We start from the raw sequence: 12,168 nt of genomic DNA, 5'->3' as shown, positions 1-12,168 counted from the left end.
GAGGAAAGCCAGTGAACTCCTCATTGCTTTCCCAGGCCTTTGCTATATGGTGTGAGATAATGAGAAAAGAGGGTTGGAGAGATGGCTCAGCAGTTAAGACACTTGCCTGTGAAACCTAAAGACCCAAGTTTGATTCCCCAGGACTCATGTAAGCCAGATGCACAAGGTGGTGCATGTGTCTGGAGTTTGCAGTGGCTGTAGGCCCTGGTGTGCTCATTATCTATCTGCTTCTTTCTCTTTTCAAATAAATAAATATTAAAAAGACAGCCTTACTTTAGCTCTTTTTTTAAATTTTTTATTTTTGCTTTATTTATTTGAGAGCAACAGAGAGAGAAAGAAGCAGAGAGAGAGAATGGGAGCGCCAGGGCCTTCAGCCACTGCAATCGAACTCCAGATGCGTGCGCCCCCTTGTGCATCTGGCTAATGTGGGTCCTGGGGAATCGAGTCTCGAACCGTGGTCCTTAGGCTTCACAGGCAAGCGCTTGACTGCTAAGCCATCTTTCCAGCCCAAGCTCTTCTTTTTAAAAAATAATTGGGAAATCAAAGCTGGGCGTGGTGGTGCACGCCTTTAATCCCAGCACTCGGGAGGTACAGGTAGGAGGATCACCGTTTTTCGAGGCCACCCTGAGAATAGAGAGTGAATTCCAGGTCAGCTTGGGCTACAGTGAGACCCTACCTCAAAAAACCAAAAATAAATAAATAAAATAAGTGGGAAATCAAGAAAAATTATATTGCAGGGAGGAAGAATTTTACTTAAGGAAGCCCAGGAAATTATGGCTATTAGCTTACATGGTTCTGGAAACTGATGAGCTTTTACCAGATGTGGGGCTATACTTATCTCAAGTGTCACATTCACTTAAAGTCTTCTCAGAGGGAGACAACACACTGGTTTACTGTCTTGAGGGACTGCCAGTTTGTTTTCAGTTAACATTCTGTACTGTGTATGCTGTTCTAGAAGACCAGAACCCTAGGGAGGGATTCTGATGGTCACAGGCGCTGTCACTTGAGAAATTTGACCCCGCCCAGGGCCAGTGCTAGGAGGCTACGTTATTTCCCAGCCAAATTCCCCTAAACAAAATCCAAGAGATGCTTTTCTTTAAAAAAAAAAAAAATCTGATTTAATTTCTTCTTTTCCATATGAAAAAACAAATTACATTTCAGGGGAAACTGTTTAGGTTATGAGGCTCCTGTCAGCGCTGCTTTGCAGTTTATGTAATCTGAAGTGAAGTCAGCAACAGGCTGTGAAGCCAGGGCCAGCCAGGACAGCCCGTGTGCACACGGGGATCAGTTTCACCCTGGATCACACACTGATGGGACATGCTAATGTTCAGGTGTCAACTAGATTTGGATTTGGTTTGGGGTATTCAAGTGGGGCAAAACTGAGTTAAGAACAAAAACCAAATCCCTGGGTTCTGCGTTAAGAGAATATGCAGTATTAATGTTTCCTACCATTATTCATAAGCTCAAACATTCTGAATACTCATATTTCAGTAAGTTGAGTTTTTGGAGAGGAAGGTTTATAGGCTCTTTCTGTTTGTGGCCCCCAATGTGTTACTAATTATTGCCTCTATTGAGCAACGACGCTTTCCTGTCCAAGAGTCACAGAACATTGCAGTATGTTACTAACAGAGAAAATAATAACATAAAGGATCAAGTAAACACATGAAGTAGAGGAAGCTTATCCAGATAAAAGCATACACGCGTGACATACATGATTATACATGTTGATGAATATTTCAGATGTTTAAATTTTGGGGAGTTGTTAGAAGCTGAAAACGGGGTCCTTGGCAGTTTGACAATTCAGCTTTTTTCCAGAATACCACCACCACTTCCCTCTCCAGCAATCCTCAGTGTAAACTGTCTAGCTCACTGCTGTACACACACACAGACACACACACACACACACACAATTTTTTAACTATGACGAAGACTTCCTTTTAGATATGCATGATATCTTACACAGCTTTATCTCTTCCAAAACGATGAATATTGCAGTCTTTTCAATCACTTCAATAGAATAGTTCCAGGGATGGATAATGAAACACACAAATGAAAGCTCTTGGCAAACTCCAAGTGAAATCAAAAGACAACCATGCCATGGCCGCTAATGCTGCACAGTACTGGTCAATGTACTTTGATATATTCCTGACAGCGATTTCCCTTTAATGTAGTCCCTTCTAATGGACACCTCTATTTCTTATTCCAAAGCATTTTTGGAGTGTTCTGATATTGACCCTGTATGATCCTTCACAGGGATCAAACTTACCTATCTTTTCTCTTCCTTCCTGGCTTCCCACTTCAAATTTTATCGTGTCCTCAGTTGAGGGTTAAATGAGCTCAGTGCAGAGCAACTAAGGTTAACCACATCACAGCAAAAAGTGAAAGGAACTTAACTGGACGATTCAAAGGGATGACATTAGAGTTAAGTCTAAGACCGACTGTCATGTGAGCTCACACCTCGTCACTCTCACGTGACAGCCAGGATGTGTACTCACACGGAGTTCGCTGACCAAGTCCAAGTAGCTAACAGGCTGAAGGAGTCTCATGGAGAGAAACGAGATGACAAAGCCATCCAGCATGAGCTGACAGAGGGCATTAGGAAGTTGGAATGACCCAGTCTTTTAAAGAAAATGAAAACAAATACTCATAGTGGTTCTTGTTCAGAAAACAATGTGTATTGTCATACTTTCTGCATCCACCCATTCCACAGACAAAGTACATCAGGTCACCTTTACAGGTAGAAGCATTCAGGTACGTTACAGAAAAGAGGCACTGAAAGTCACGCAGGGACGAAGCCTAGAAAAGTCTCCAAGTATCCTGCTTGGAAGCTCTTGCCTGAATAAGATGCTCAAGCCATGACGCTCCCGAGGCTCTGGCACACAGGCACCCCCGTTCCCGGCGCTCCTAGATAGGTAAACGCGGGGTCAGCGTGGCTAGTGCAGAACGTTCCAGTTAACACCGCTTCCACCCGCAGTTTCTCCTAGCAAAAACTTCCAGCCGGGCGTGGTGGTGCACCCCTTTCATCCCAGCACTCGGGAGGCAGAGGTAGGAGGATCGCTGTGAGTTCGAGGCCACCCTGAGACTCCATAGTGAATTCCAGGTCAGCCTGGGCTAGAATGAGACCCTACCTTGAAAAACCAAAGGTGGGGGGATGGGAAACAACTTCTGAGACCATTTCCATAAAAACGCCACAAAGGTCAAAACTTGGGCCGTTGGCTGAATAGTAAGGTGTGTAGAAATGAAAACTGAAATGACAGCGTGTCTGAGATTGCCTCCAACATCTCTCATAAGTAAACACAGTGGGGGAACCAGGTGAGGCAAGTGCAGCAATGCTGTAATCACTCTACTCTATGTGTGTGTGTGGGGGGTCCACCATATTATTCTTATGGCTTTTGTGTGTGCTTGAAATTTTTTGTGAGACTCAAAGGAAGGAAGAACTTCGGAATTTGGGCTCCTTGTTCATACTGACCTATGACTGTGCAAACAGGATGGAAAGCTTTACTGAGAGGCTAAAGCAGTCTCAAACAGGGAGCTCCTTTCCTTGCTAGGTTTATAAAAATAGGATTTCATCTGTCTTTGTCAAAGGAAGGACATTCCCCAAATCGACATACTGGCCTGGGGTGGAGAAATCACTGACCACGATACGTTTTGAGCCTGACATTAAGAATCTAAATGTTGGTGGTCCTGGGCTGAACACTGAGGTTGTGCGCCATGGAAGACAGACTGGGACTCAGAGTGAGCTTTTAGTTTGGGAGTGCTGACTCGAGGTGACTAGATTCCTCAACGCTTTACTCAGATGTCAGCTTCTCTTACAGAGACGTTAACTCTGACCTGCCAGTGGTCGTGATTGGAGAAGGTGGAGGACAGAGGTGGAGGACAGGACATGTCCTTTGGGAGACGTCCAGAGGGGAGTGTATGTCTGAAGCAGAAGGAATCTTCTCCCCTGTGGTATGGGAACCACTTTCACGTGCTGAGGACTCCTCGGGGTACGATGGGAAGAAAGTCTCACCCTGCTTGGCCTATTCCCCTTCTCTTTCGGGGGTGGGGCAGTGGGGTACCTCATGTGCTTTCTCTTCCAAGGGGCTTATCATGACAGTCTATGCGATTCTCAAGGACCCCAGAAGCAAGAGTCGCCTTGGTCTATGGAGACAATCATTCTTGTTTTCTATCTAACAATCTGGCCTGGGGAATTGTAATTTCAACCTAAGCTGTTCGAAATGGATAAGAAATAGAACAGTCTGATAGTAAGCAGCTCTCCCACTTCATCTTATGTATAATTCTCTCTCTCTCTTTTTTTTTTTTAAACTTTCTGTACTTTGAGACAGAGCTTCATATAGCCCAGGCTGGCCCCAAACTTACTATGAAGCTAAGGTTGACCTTGAACTCCTGATCCTCTTGCCTCTACTTCCAAGTGTTGGGATTACAGCACATATCTTATACATGCCTTACTGCACAGGTATTTTTCTGGTCATAAAGCCTATATTGACCTTAGTTAAAAATTTTTGTTCTTCAAGTAGGTTAAAAATTCAGTTAAGAATCCATTCCACTAGCAACGATGCCATGAAAACTTCTTTTTAAAAAAATGAGGTATTTGGTTCACTGTTTCCAACAGTAGAGGTTCAGGCAAACTGGACCAATGGTCCAGCATGACAATGAGAGTGAAACAAAGTGGAAACGGGTCAGCAACACGCCACCGCAACACCCTGAGAATCCTTGCTGTAGGCAAAGCAACTCGGCCTACTGGAACAGAGGAAGATCCAGTATGACGCTTCCTATGTCTCGACTCAGACAGGACAAAGACGCACGAAGAGGCAAGGCAGGATGGAGAGAGGCTGGGTTCCTCCTCAGTGCCCCTGTGCCCACCCTAATACAAAAATACTTTTCCGGAGACCAATCATCCTAGAGGGACATGTAGATTTACAGCAAGAACTGCATTTCCAGTGTTTTGTTTTGTTTTTTATGCAGGGGTGTTGCCAAGGCTCAAAGTGCCATGAGAGATCTTGAGGAGACAGTTTTCACATAAAGAACTGAACGATCAGGTTAGCCAGGCCCAAAATAATGATGAAAACGTGGAAGACTAATTTGGGCCATGTCAGACGCTCTTCTTGGTGGAGGGAAATTATGTAGATCAGAGATGGGCAGATGAACACGAAAGCCAGGCCGCATGCCGCTCCGGAATACCTGGAAAATAAAAGCTTTGGGGGTTAATATTCACCTTGCATTTTTTCTTAAGAAAATACGATACAACTTAAGTTTTACTTTTATCTTGCAACAGAATTATTTTTGATTCACTTGGTGGTAAATTTGGAGTCAAAGCTCATTTTGCTTGTTAGTTAAGCATTTTCTGCCCAACCTTTGCGTGACTTGGAGTTTGCATTTGTTCCCTAGCTCTCCACAGCTCCTCTGGGTTTCGACTTCTTCAGAAACATCTGAAAACGAGCTTTCTACCTTTGTTTGATCTTTTTTTTTTTTTTTTTCCTTGAGACAGGGTCTCATGTAGCCCACACTGGTCTTGAACTCTCTCAGAAGAGGGTAACCATGAGCTTCTGATCCTCTAGTTTCCACCTTCCCACAGTTGGGATTTCAGACCTGCACCACCATGCCAGCTCACGAAGTCTGGGGACAGAATTAAGGGCTTTACACATATGCTAGGCAAGCACTCTACCTTGAGTTGCATCTCCAGCCCCATATTTGAGATATATGTGTGTATGTATGTGTATGTATGTATATATGTATATGTGTGTGTGTGTGTATATGTATGTGTGTGTGTGTATATGTATGTATGTATATATATATACATGTATATGTATATGTATATGTGACCTCAAACTCACGGTGGTGATCCTCCTACCTCTGCCTCCCCAGTGCTGGGATTAAAGGCGTGCACTTTATAAACTACATAGTCTGAGTTTGTGAGGGACTGTTAGCATATCTCTTTAAGAAGGTAGGCAGACTAGAATGCTTTTGGGGTAATTATCAAAGAGCACGAGAATACCTAAATGAGACGTGACAAATAGGTACTTTCCTCTTACCCCACATTCTCTTCTTCTTGTCGTTTTTTCAAGGTAGGGTCTCATTCTAGCCCAGGCTGGCCTGGGAATTCACTATGTCACCTCAAGGTGGCCTTGAACTGTGATTCTCCTACCTCTGCCTCCCAAGTGCTGGGATTAAAGGCTTATGCCACCATACCTGGCTGTCACTGCCAACTCTTAACAAGGTAGTTCTCCCTTCTTCCTTCTTTTTCTTTTTTGTTTTTTTTTATATATATTATTTGAGAGAAAGAGAAAGAGAGCCACTGCAAACAAACCTCAGACACATGCGGCCCCTTGTACATCTGGCTTACGTGGGTCCTGAGAGTAGAACCGGGATCCTTTGGCTTTGCAGGCAAACGCCTTAACTGCTGAGCCACCTCCCCAGCCCACATTCTCGAGGAAACATTTGATGGGAACTTGTAAGCCTATTATACTCAGTATGCACCAGGCTAACAATTCCCTCTTACTTTCTTTTATTTATTTATTTGAGACCGACAGACACAGAAAGAAAGACAGATAAAGGGAGAGAGAGAATGGGTGCGCCAGGGCCTCCAGCCTCTGCAAACGAACTCCAGACGCGTGCGCCCCCTTGTGCATCTGGCTAACGTGGGATCTGGGGATCCGAGCCTCGAACTGGGGTCCTTAGGCTTCACAGGCAAGCGCTTAACTGCCAACCCATCTCTACAGCCCAATTCTCTCTTACTTTCTGAGGTAAGGTTCTTCAATCTTCAAAGCAAGTGACTCCACCCCTGCTGGCAATATTGAGGAAATCCGATCATTCCCAGCACCTGGACGCCAGCTTCTCACGAGTCTGCCTTCCTCAATGTGCCACTCACTGCCTTTCAGGAAAGCATATTGAGGAAAGAGCCATGCCGGACTTAAAATCTCTGCTGACTACAATTGTGTGTTTTTTTGTTTTTTTTTAGCAGAAATGGATTGAGGTTAGGAAGACATATAAAGGACCTCCCAGGGCTGGAGGGATGGCTTAGTGGTTAAGGTGCTTGCCTGCAAAGCCAAAGGACCCAGGTTCAATTCCCTAGGACCCACGTTAACCAGATGCACAAGGAGGTGCATGTGTCTGGAGTTTGTTTGCAGTGGCTGGAGGCCCTGGTGCGCCCATTCTCTCTCTCCTCCTCTTTATCTGTCAAATGAATAAATAAATTTTTAAAAAAGGACCTTCTACATCATACACACCCAAAATATGTCATCTATTGGAAACAACTTTTTATTTTAGATGAAAAGAGCTACCATGGAATATGATGGAAAAAGACAGAGGATGGTAGGTGAGGCTGAGGTAATGGGCTTCTGGAGCCACTTCTCTGGCAAGAATGAGCAGTGCCAGAATTTAATGCACACCGTAAGTGGTACCTGGAAAAAGCACTTGAACGTTACCAGTTAAACTCAGCCAGCAGGGCGCAGTGGCTCAGGCCTGTGTGCCCAGCACTTGGGAGGCAGAGGCAGGAAGCAGGAAGATGACTAACCTGGTCTACGTAGCAAGTTTCAGGACAGACTGGGCTACACAGCCAGACCCTACCTCAACCCTAACAGCAAAAGGGCTGGGGAGATGGCTCAGTCAGTGAAACGCCTGAGCTTAGGTCCCCAGCATCTGCGTAAAAACTGCGCATGGCAGAGCACATCTGTAATCCCAGCCCTGGGAAGGCGCAGGCTGGAGGTTTGGTGAGAGACCTTGTCTCAAAAAATAAGGCAGAAGTGGGCATGGTGGTGCACGCCTTTAATCCCAGCACTCAGAGGCAGAGGTAGGAGGATCGCCGTGAGTTCAAGGTACCCTGAGACCAAAGACTGAATTATTGGTCAATCTAAGCTAGAGTGAGACCCTACCTCAAAAAATCAAAAAAAAAAAAAGAAAGGAAAAAAGGTAGAAAATGATTGAGGAAGACATTTGATGTTCTCTGGCTTCTCCATGCGTACACCTACACACGTGTGCCCATGCCCATACATCTACACAAATAACACACATGCGCGGCACACACACAAAACACAACAGAAAGGCCGAAAAATAAAAAGCAATAATGCCAAGAAGAATAATTTCTTATAGGTAATACCTTATGATCCCGCCTATGTTTGGGTAGAAACAGGCCATAATCACTCCAGCTCCCACAATAATTAAATTAAGAATCAGCACGTGGAAAATACTAGAAGAGGAGAGAAATTTAAAGGAAAGAAAAAAAATTAAATAGGTACATTAAATTCACTCTTATCATCTTCAAAATGAATCTTAAACTTGCCAGCAAAAACTAAAGGCAGCAATATTAATCAGTACTGCTATGAGACAGTGAAAGTGGCTCTTTTAAGCAATTGTATAAAACCAGCAATTTCACATTCTTCCATTAATAACTCCATTTGGAATACCTGAGAAAATTAAGCCATGAAAACAGCTATTAACATAAAGATACTTATGGAAAATTAGAACTGTAGTTATAAAAAGGCAATAATTTATCTGACAAAACAGTAAAACTATTAAAAAATATCATCATTATTATGTAGATGACCAGGAATTCTCTAAGCAATTTGGAAAAAAACCTAGCTGGATTTTTAATGAGAAAAGAAAAGCCGGGCGTGGTGGTGCACGCCTTTAATCCCAGCACTGGGAGGCAGAGGTGGAAGGATCACAGTGAGTTCAAGGCCACTCCGAGACTATATAGCGAATTCCAGGTCAGCCAGGGCTAGAGTGAGACCCTACCTCGAAAAACCAAACCAAACCAAAACAAAAAGAAATGAAAATCCAGAAACACTTGAACAAATATCAGAAGGAACCATGCTGAAAAGGTAGTAGGGACTGCATTACGGTTTGTGATTTTAGGTAATATTCACTCTTTCCTGTACTTAACAAACATTTTGTAAAGAGCTTATCTTACTTTTATAGTAGAAAAGCAAATTTATATTATTATTTTTTGTTTATTTTTTTTCAAGGTAGGGTCTTGCTGTAGGCCAGGCTGGCCTAAAATTCACTCTGCAGGGTGAGGGTGGTCAGGCACTCATGGTGATCTTCTTACCTCTGGCTTCCTAAGTGCTGGGATTAAAGGTGTGTGCCACCACGCCCGGCCCTTATATTATTAAGGAAAAGGTAAAGTGGGCAGATTTTTATTTTTCAGATTTACTCACTTAAAGCTACTCATTTTTCATCATGAGTAGAATACTTGCCAAATACGTTAACTAGATGTTAAAAATTACAGTTGGAGAGATGGTTCAGCAATTAGGGCACTTGCCTGCAAAGCCTAAGGACCCAGGTCCAGTTCCCCAGTACCCATGGACAGCTGGAGGCACCTGCTTCTGGAGCTCATTTGCAGCGACTAAAAGCCCTGGTGTGCCTGTTCTCCTTCTCTCTATCTGCCTCTTTCTCTCGCTCATAAATAAATAAATAATAAAAATTTAAAAAATTCAAGGTTTTGAAGTTAATTTTTGACATAAAGATAAATGTAGATAAACATGGATGTTCAAGAAATAATTCCAGGGGCTGGAGAGATGGCTTAGCAGTTAAGGCACATGCCTGTAAAGCCTAAGGATCCAAGTTTAATTCTCCAGGTCCCACATAAGCCAGATGCACATGGTGGCACATGCATCTGGAGTTCATTTGCAGTGGCTAGAGGTCCTGGCGTGCCCATTCTCCCTCCCTCCCTCTCTCCCTCCCTCTGTCTCTAATAAATAAATGAATGAAAATAAAATCTTAAAAAAAAAAGCTTTTTAAAAAAGAAATAATTCCATTTCCTCCAAAATAATTTTCATTTTTGAAAAAATGAATTCCTGAACAAAGAAGTCTACATAACAAAACAACCTTTTGGCCCAACCAGAGGTCAATTAATCCCATACAAATATTAAAGAGAATTAAAAGGAAAATTATTTATGCTACTTAGTGGTTAGTCACACTTCTGATAAATTACAAAGGTATTAAGCTTAATGATCTTACTTATCTAAGAAATTGACCTTAAAAGTACTGGACCTTTGTTTTTTCTCTTCTGTAAAAGGAAAAAAAAACTATGTATCTTCCACAGCAGCATTTCTCAAAGTCTGATCATGAAGCCCAGAGGCCTTCCTATAGCCTTTCAGGAAGGCTCTGAGGTAAAAATTGTTTCCACAGCAGTACAAGACATAATTTGCTTTACAAAAGCAAAGGGTGAGAAGAGCTATGCCTGTCTGTATTCAGCACACTTATTTTTACTGCCAAACACTTTCAAAAGAATAGAAAAGAAGTTTTATTTATTAAACACATCCATGAGAAGGCTGAGGATGTGATTCAGTGGTAGAATCCTTGCCTGGCAGGCTCAAGGCCCTGGATCTGACATCAGGTGTGGGACAGAAAGACCTTAATGAAGGGGTAAGACTTCCCCTTACTAACTTTCATATTTGGATTGTATACCACATGTACAGATGCAGTACCAGGGCCGCCCTGAAGATAAGAGGTAAAGCAGAGAGGCTGGAGGCTGACCTTGCTGTCTCTCCTAACAAAACCACCTCCCTTTACTTGAAACGCAGACCAAGGCCATGCCTACCTGGGTGCTGGACCAGGATGTTGTTGAAAATGAACAATCATAAACAAAAACCAAAACAAAAGCCAGGGGTGGTGGCACACGCCTCTAATCCCAGCACTTGGGAGGCAGAGGTAGGAGGACCACCACGAGTTTGAGGCCACCCTGAGACTATATAGTGAATTCCAGGTCAGCCTGAGCTAGAGTGAGACCCTACCTTGAGAAAAACAAAAACAAAACAAACAAACAAAAAACCAAAACAGGATAATCATGAGCTTTTCCCTTCAAGGAAAACAACCAGCATTATTTGTTGATGATGATAACTGATCTTTCAAATAAAAGCTAGAATTTTGGAGAACTTCAATTTTCCACCCTGTACTTGACAGTTTTCCTATATTTAGAGACTTTGAGGATGAAACTGGTGGTCACATTAATGAACGGATGTGGGTTTTGAAAATGTATAATGGGGTACGTTAACATTTGGGCCATCTACAGAAATCTCTGAACCAGTATTGGCCAATCATGATTGTGTAGGATCATGCATGAGTAAAGAATGGAAGTGCAGAAGGTACACACTGAGGACAGTCAAGAGTTACTCTGTGTCAAGATATAGCATGACATTTGAAGGGACTCTTGCGACCTATCCTTGCTAAGGATTTATTTCCATTAGCAATTTGTTCTATAGTAAAAAGGACCAGTCACACTTTAAACTGACCTGATTTCACAGTCATGTGTTGCTTGGCACATCCTGTGGGGCAAGAGAAGAGCCCTTACCTAGGATACACGTCACCGAAGATATGGCCCAACAGCTGGACACGAGCCAAGTAGCCGAGGAGTGGGTACACCGTCATCATCTGGAATAGCAGGAATATCCGTGCAATGAAGGACAGGGTGTCACTGCTAGGGAAGTTGTCTAAGAAATTCTAATCCGAGAAAGATAATGAGGTCAAGTTAAAACTCAAACTCAGCGCATACAAATTCATACAAACGGAATGTCTTCTGCTTATTTTGAATACAGGTGTTACTCAAACAGTGGTTTATGAATCAGCGTCTAGCTACCTAACTATTTGTTAGCTATTTGTCAATGAGTTAAGGTAACTGCTAAACTATCTGCCAAGGAGCTATGTACAGAACTTGAAGTTAGGCATTTACAAACTTTTATACAAATTTGACACTGGAATATTTTATTCTGTTTTATAAAAGTCCTGGTCTGCAACTGATATGACATTAAAACAACAATAAAGAAGATCTTGTTCTATAGCACAGGCGGACCAAGAAGCCCTGCTGTATGAGGTCCAAACAAAATATGTCAATCTATTTTTAATATGCTTAAATGGTAAATAAAATTCAATGATTTTTTTTTTTGTTGTTGTTGTTGTTTTTCAAGGTAGGGTCTCGCTCTAGCCCAGGCTGACCTGGAATTCACTATGTAGTCTCAGGGTGGCCTCAAACTCACGGTGATTCTCCTACCTCTGCCTCCCCCTCCCAAGTGCTGGGACTGAAGGTGTGTGCCACCACACCCAGCAAATTCAATGATATTTTATCTTAAATCTCGTGTTTTTCCTCCTTTGAAGCATTGCCATACTTTCCAAGAAAAACAGACTACAGAGTCAGGTGAGTGTACCTATCACCTGGTGTCATCAATGTTTACA

At 42.8% G+C, this 12,168-nt stretch overlaps 1 protein-coding gene across 3 annotated transcripts in view; it reads right to left on the bottom strand.

The window, feature by feature from the left end:
• Positions 1-2,653: 2,653 nt before the first annotated feature.
• Positions 2,654-12,168, bottom strand: part of Slc38a9 (solute carrier family 38 member 9) — an 81,512-nt gene continuing 71,997 nt past the window's right edge. For 2 of the 3 annotated variants that reach the window (XM_045138979.1, XM_045138977.1), the window contains exons 13-15: positions 11,291-11,439; positions 8,096-8,185; positions 2,654-5,181 (exon numbers count right to left, since the gene is read on the bottom strand). In XM_045138979.1, coding sequence (XP_044994914.1) covers positions 5,016-5,181; positions 8,096-8,185; positions 11,291-11,439 — 405 coding nt within the window. In that variant the 3' untranslated portion in view covers positions 2,654-5,015. The remainder of the gene's footprint in view (positions 5,182-8,095; positions 8,186-11,290; positions 11,440-12,168) is intronic. The other variant, XM_045138978.1, reaches the window with a different exon arrangement.

The sequence above is a fragment of the Jaculus jaculus genome, chromosome 20 (genome assembly GCF_020740685.1).
Source record: "Jaculus jaculus isolate mJacJac1 chromosome 20, mJacJac1.mat.Y.cur, whole genome shotgun sequence".
Lineage (NCBI taxonomy): Eukaryota > Metazoa > Chordata > Mammalia > Rodentia > Dipodidae > Jaculus > Jaculus jaculus.
The sequence above is the reverse complement of the archived record's forward strand: the minus strand, read 5'-3'. Positions and strand labels throughout refer to the sequence as shown.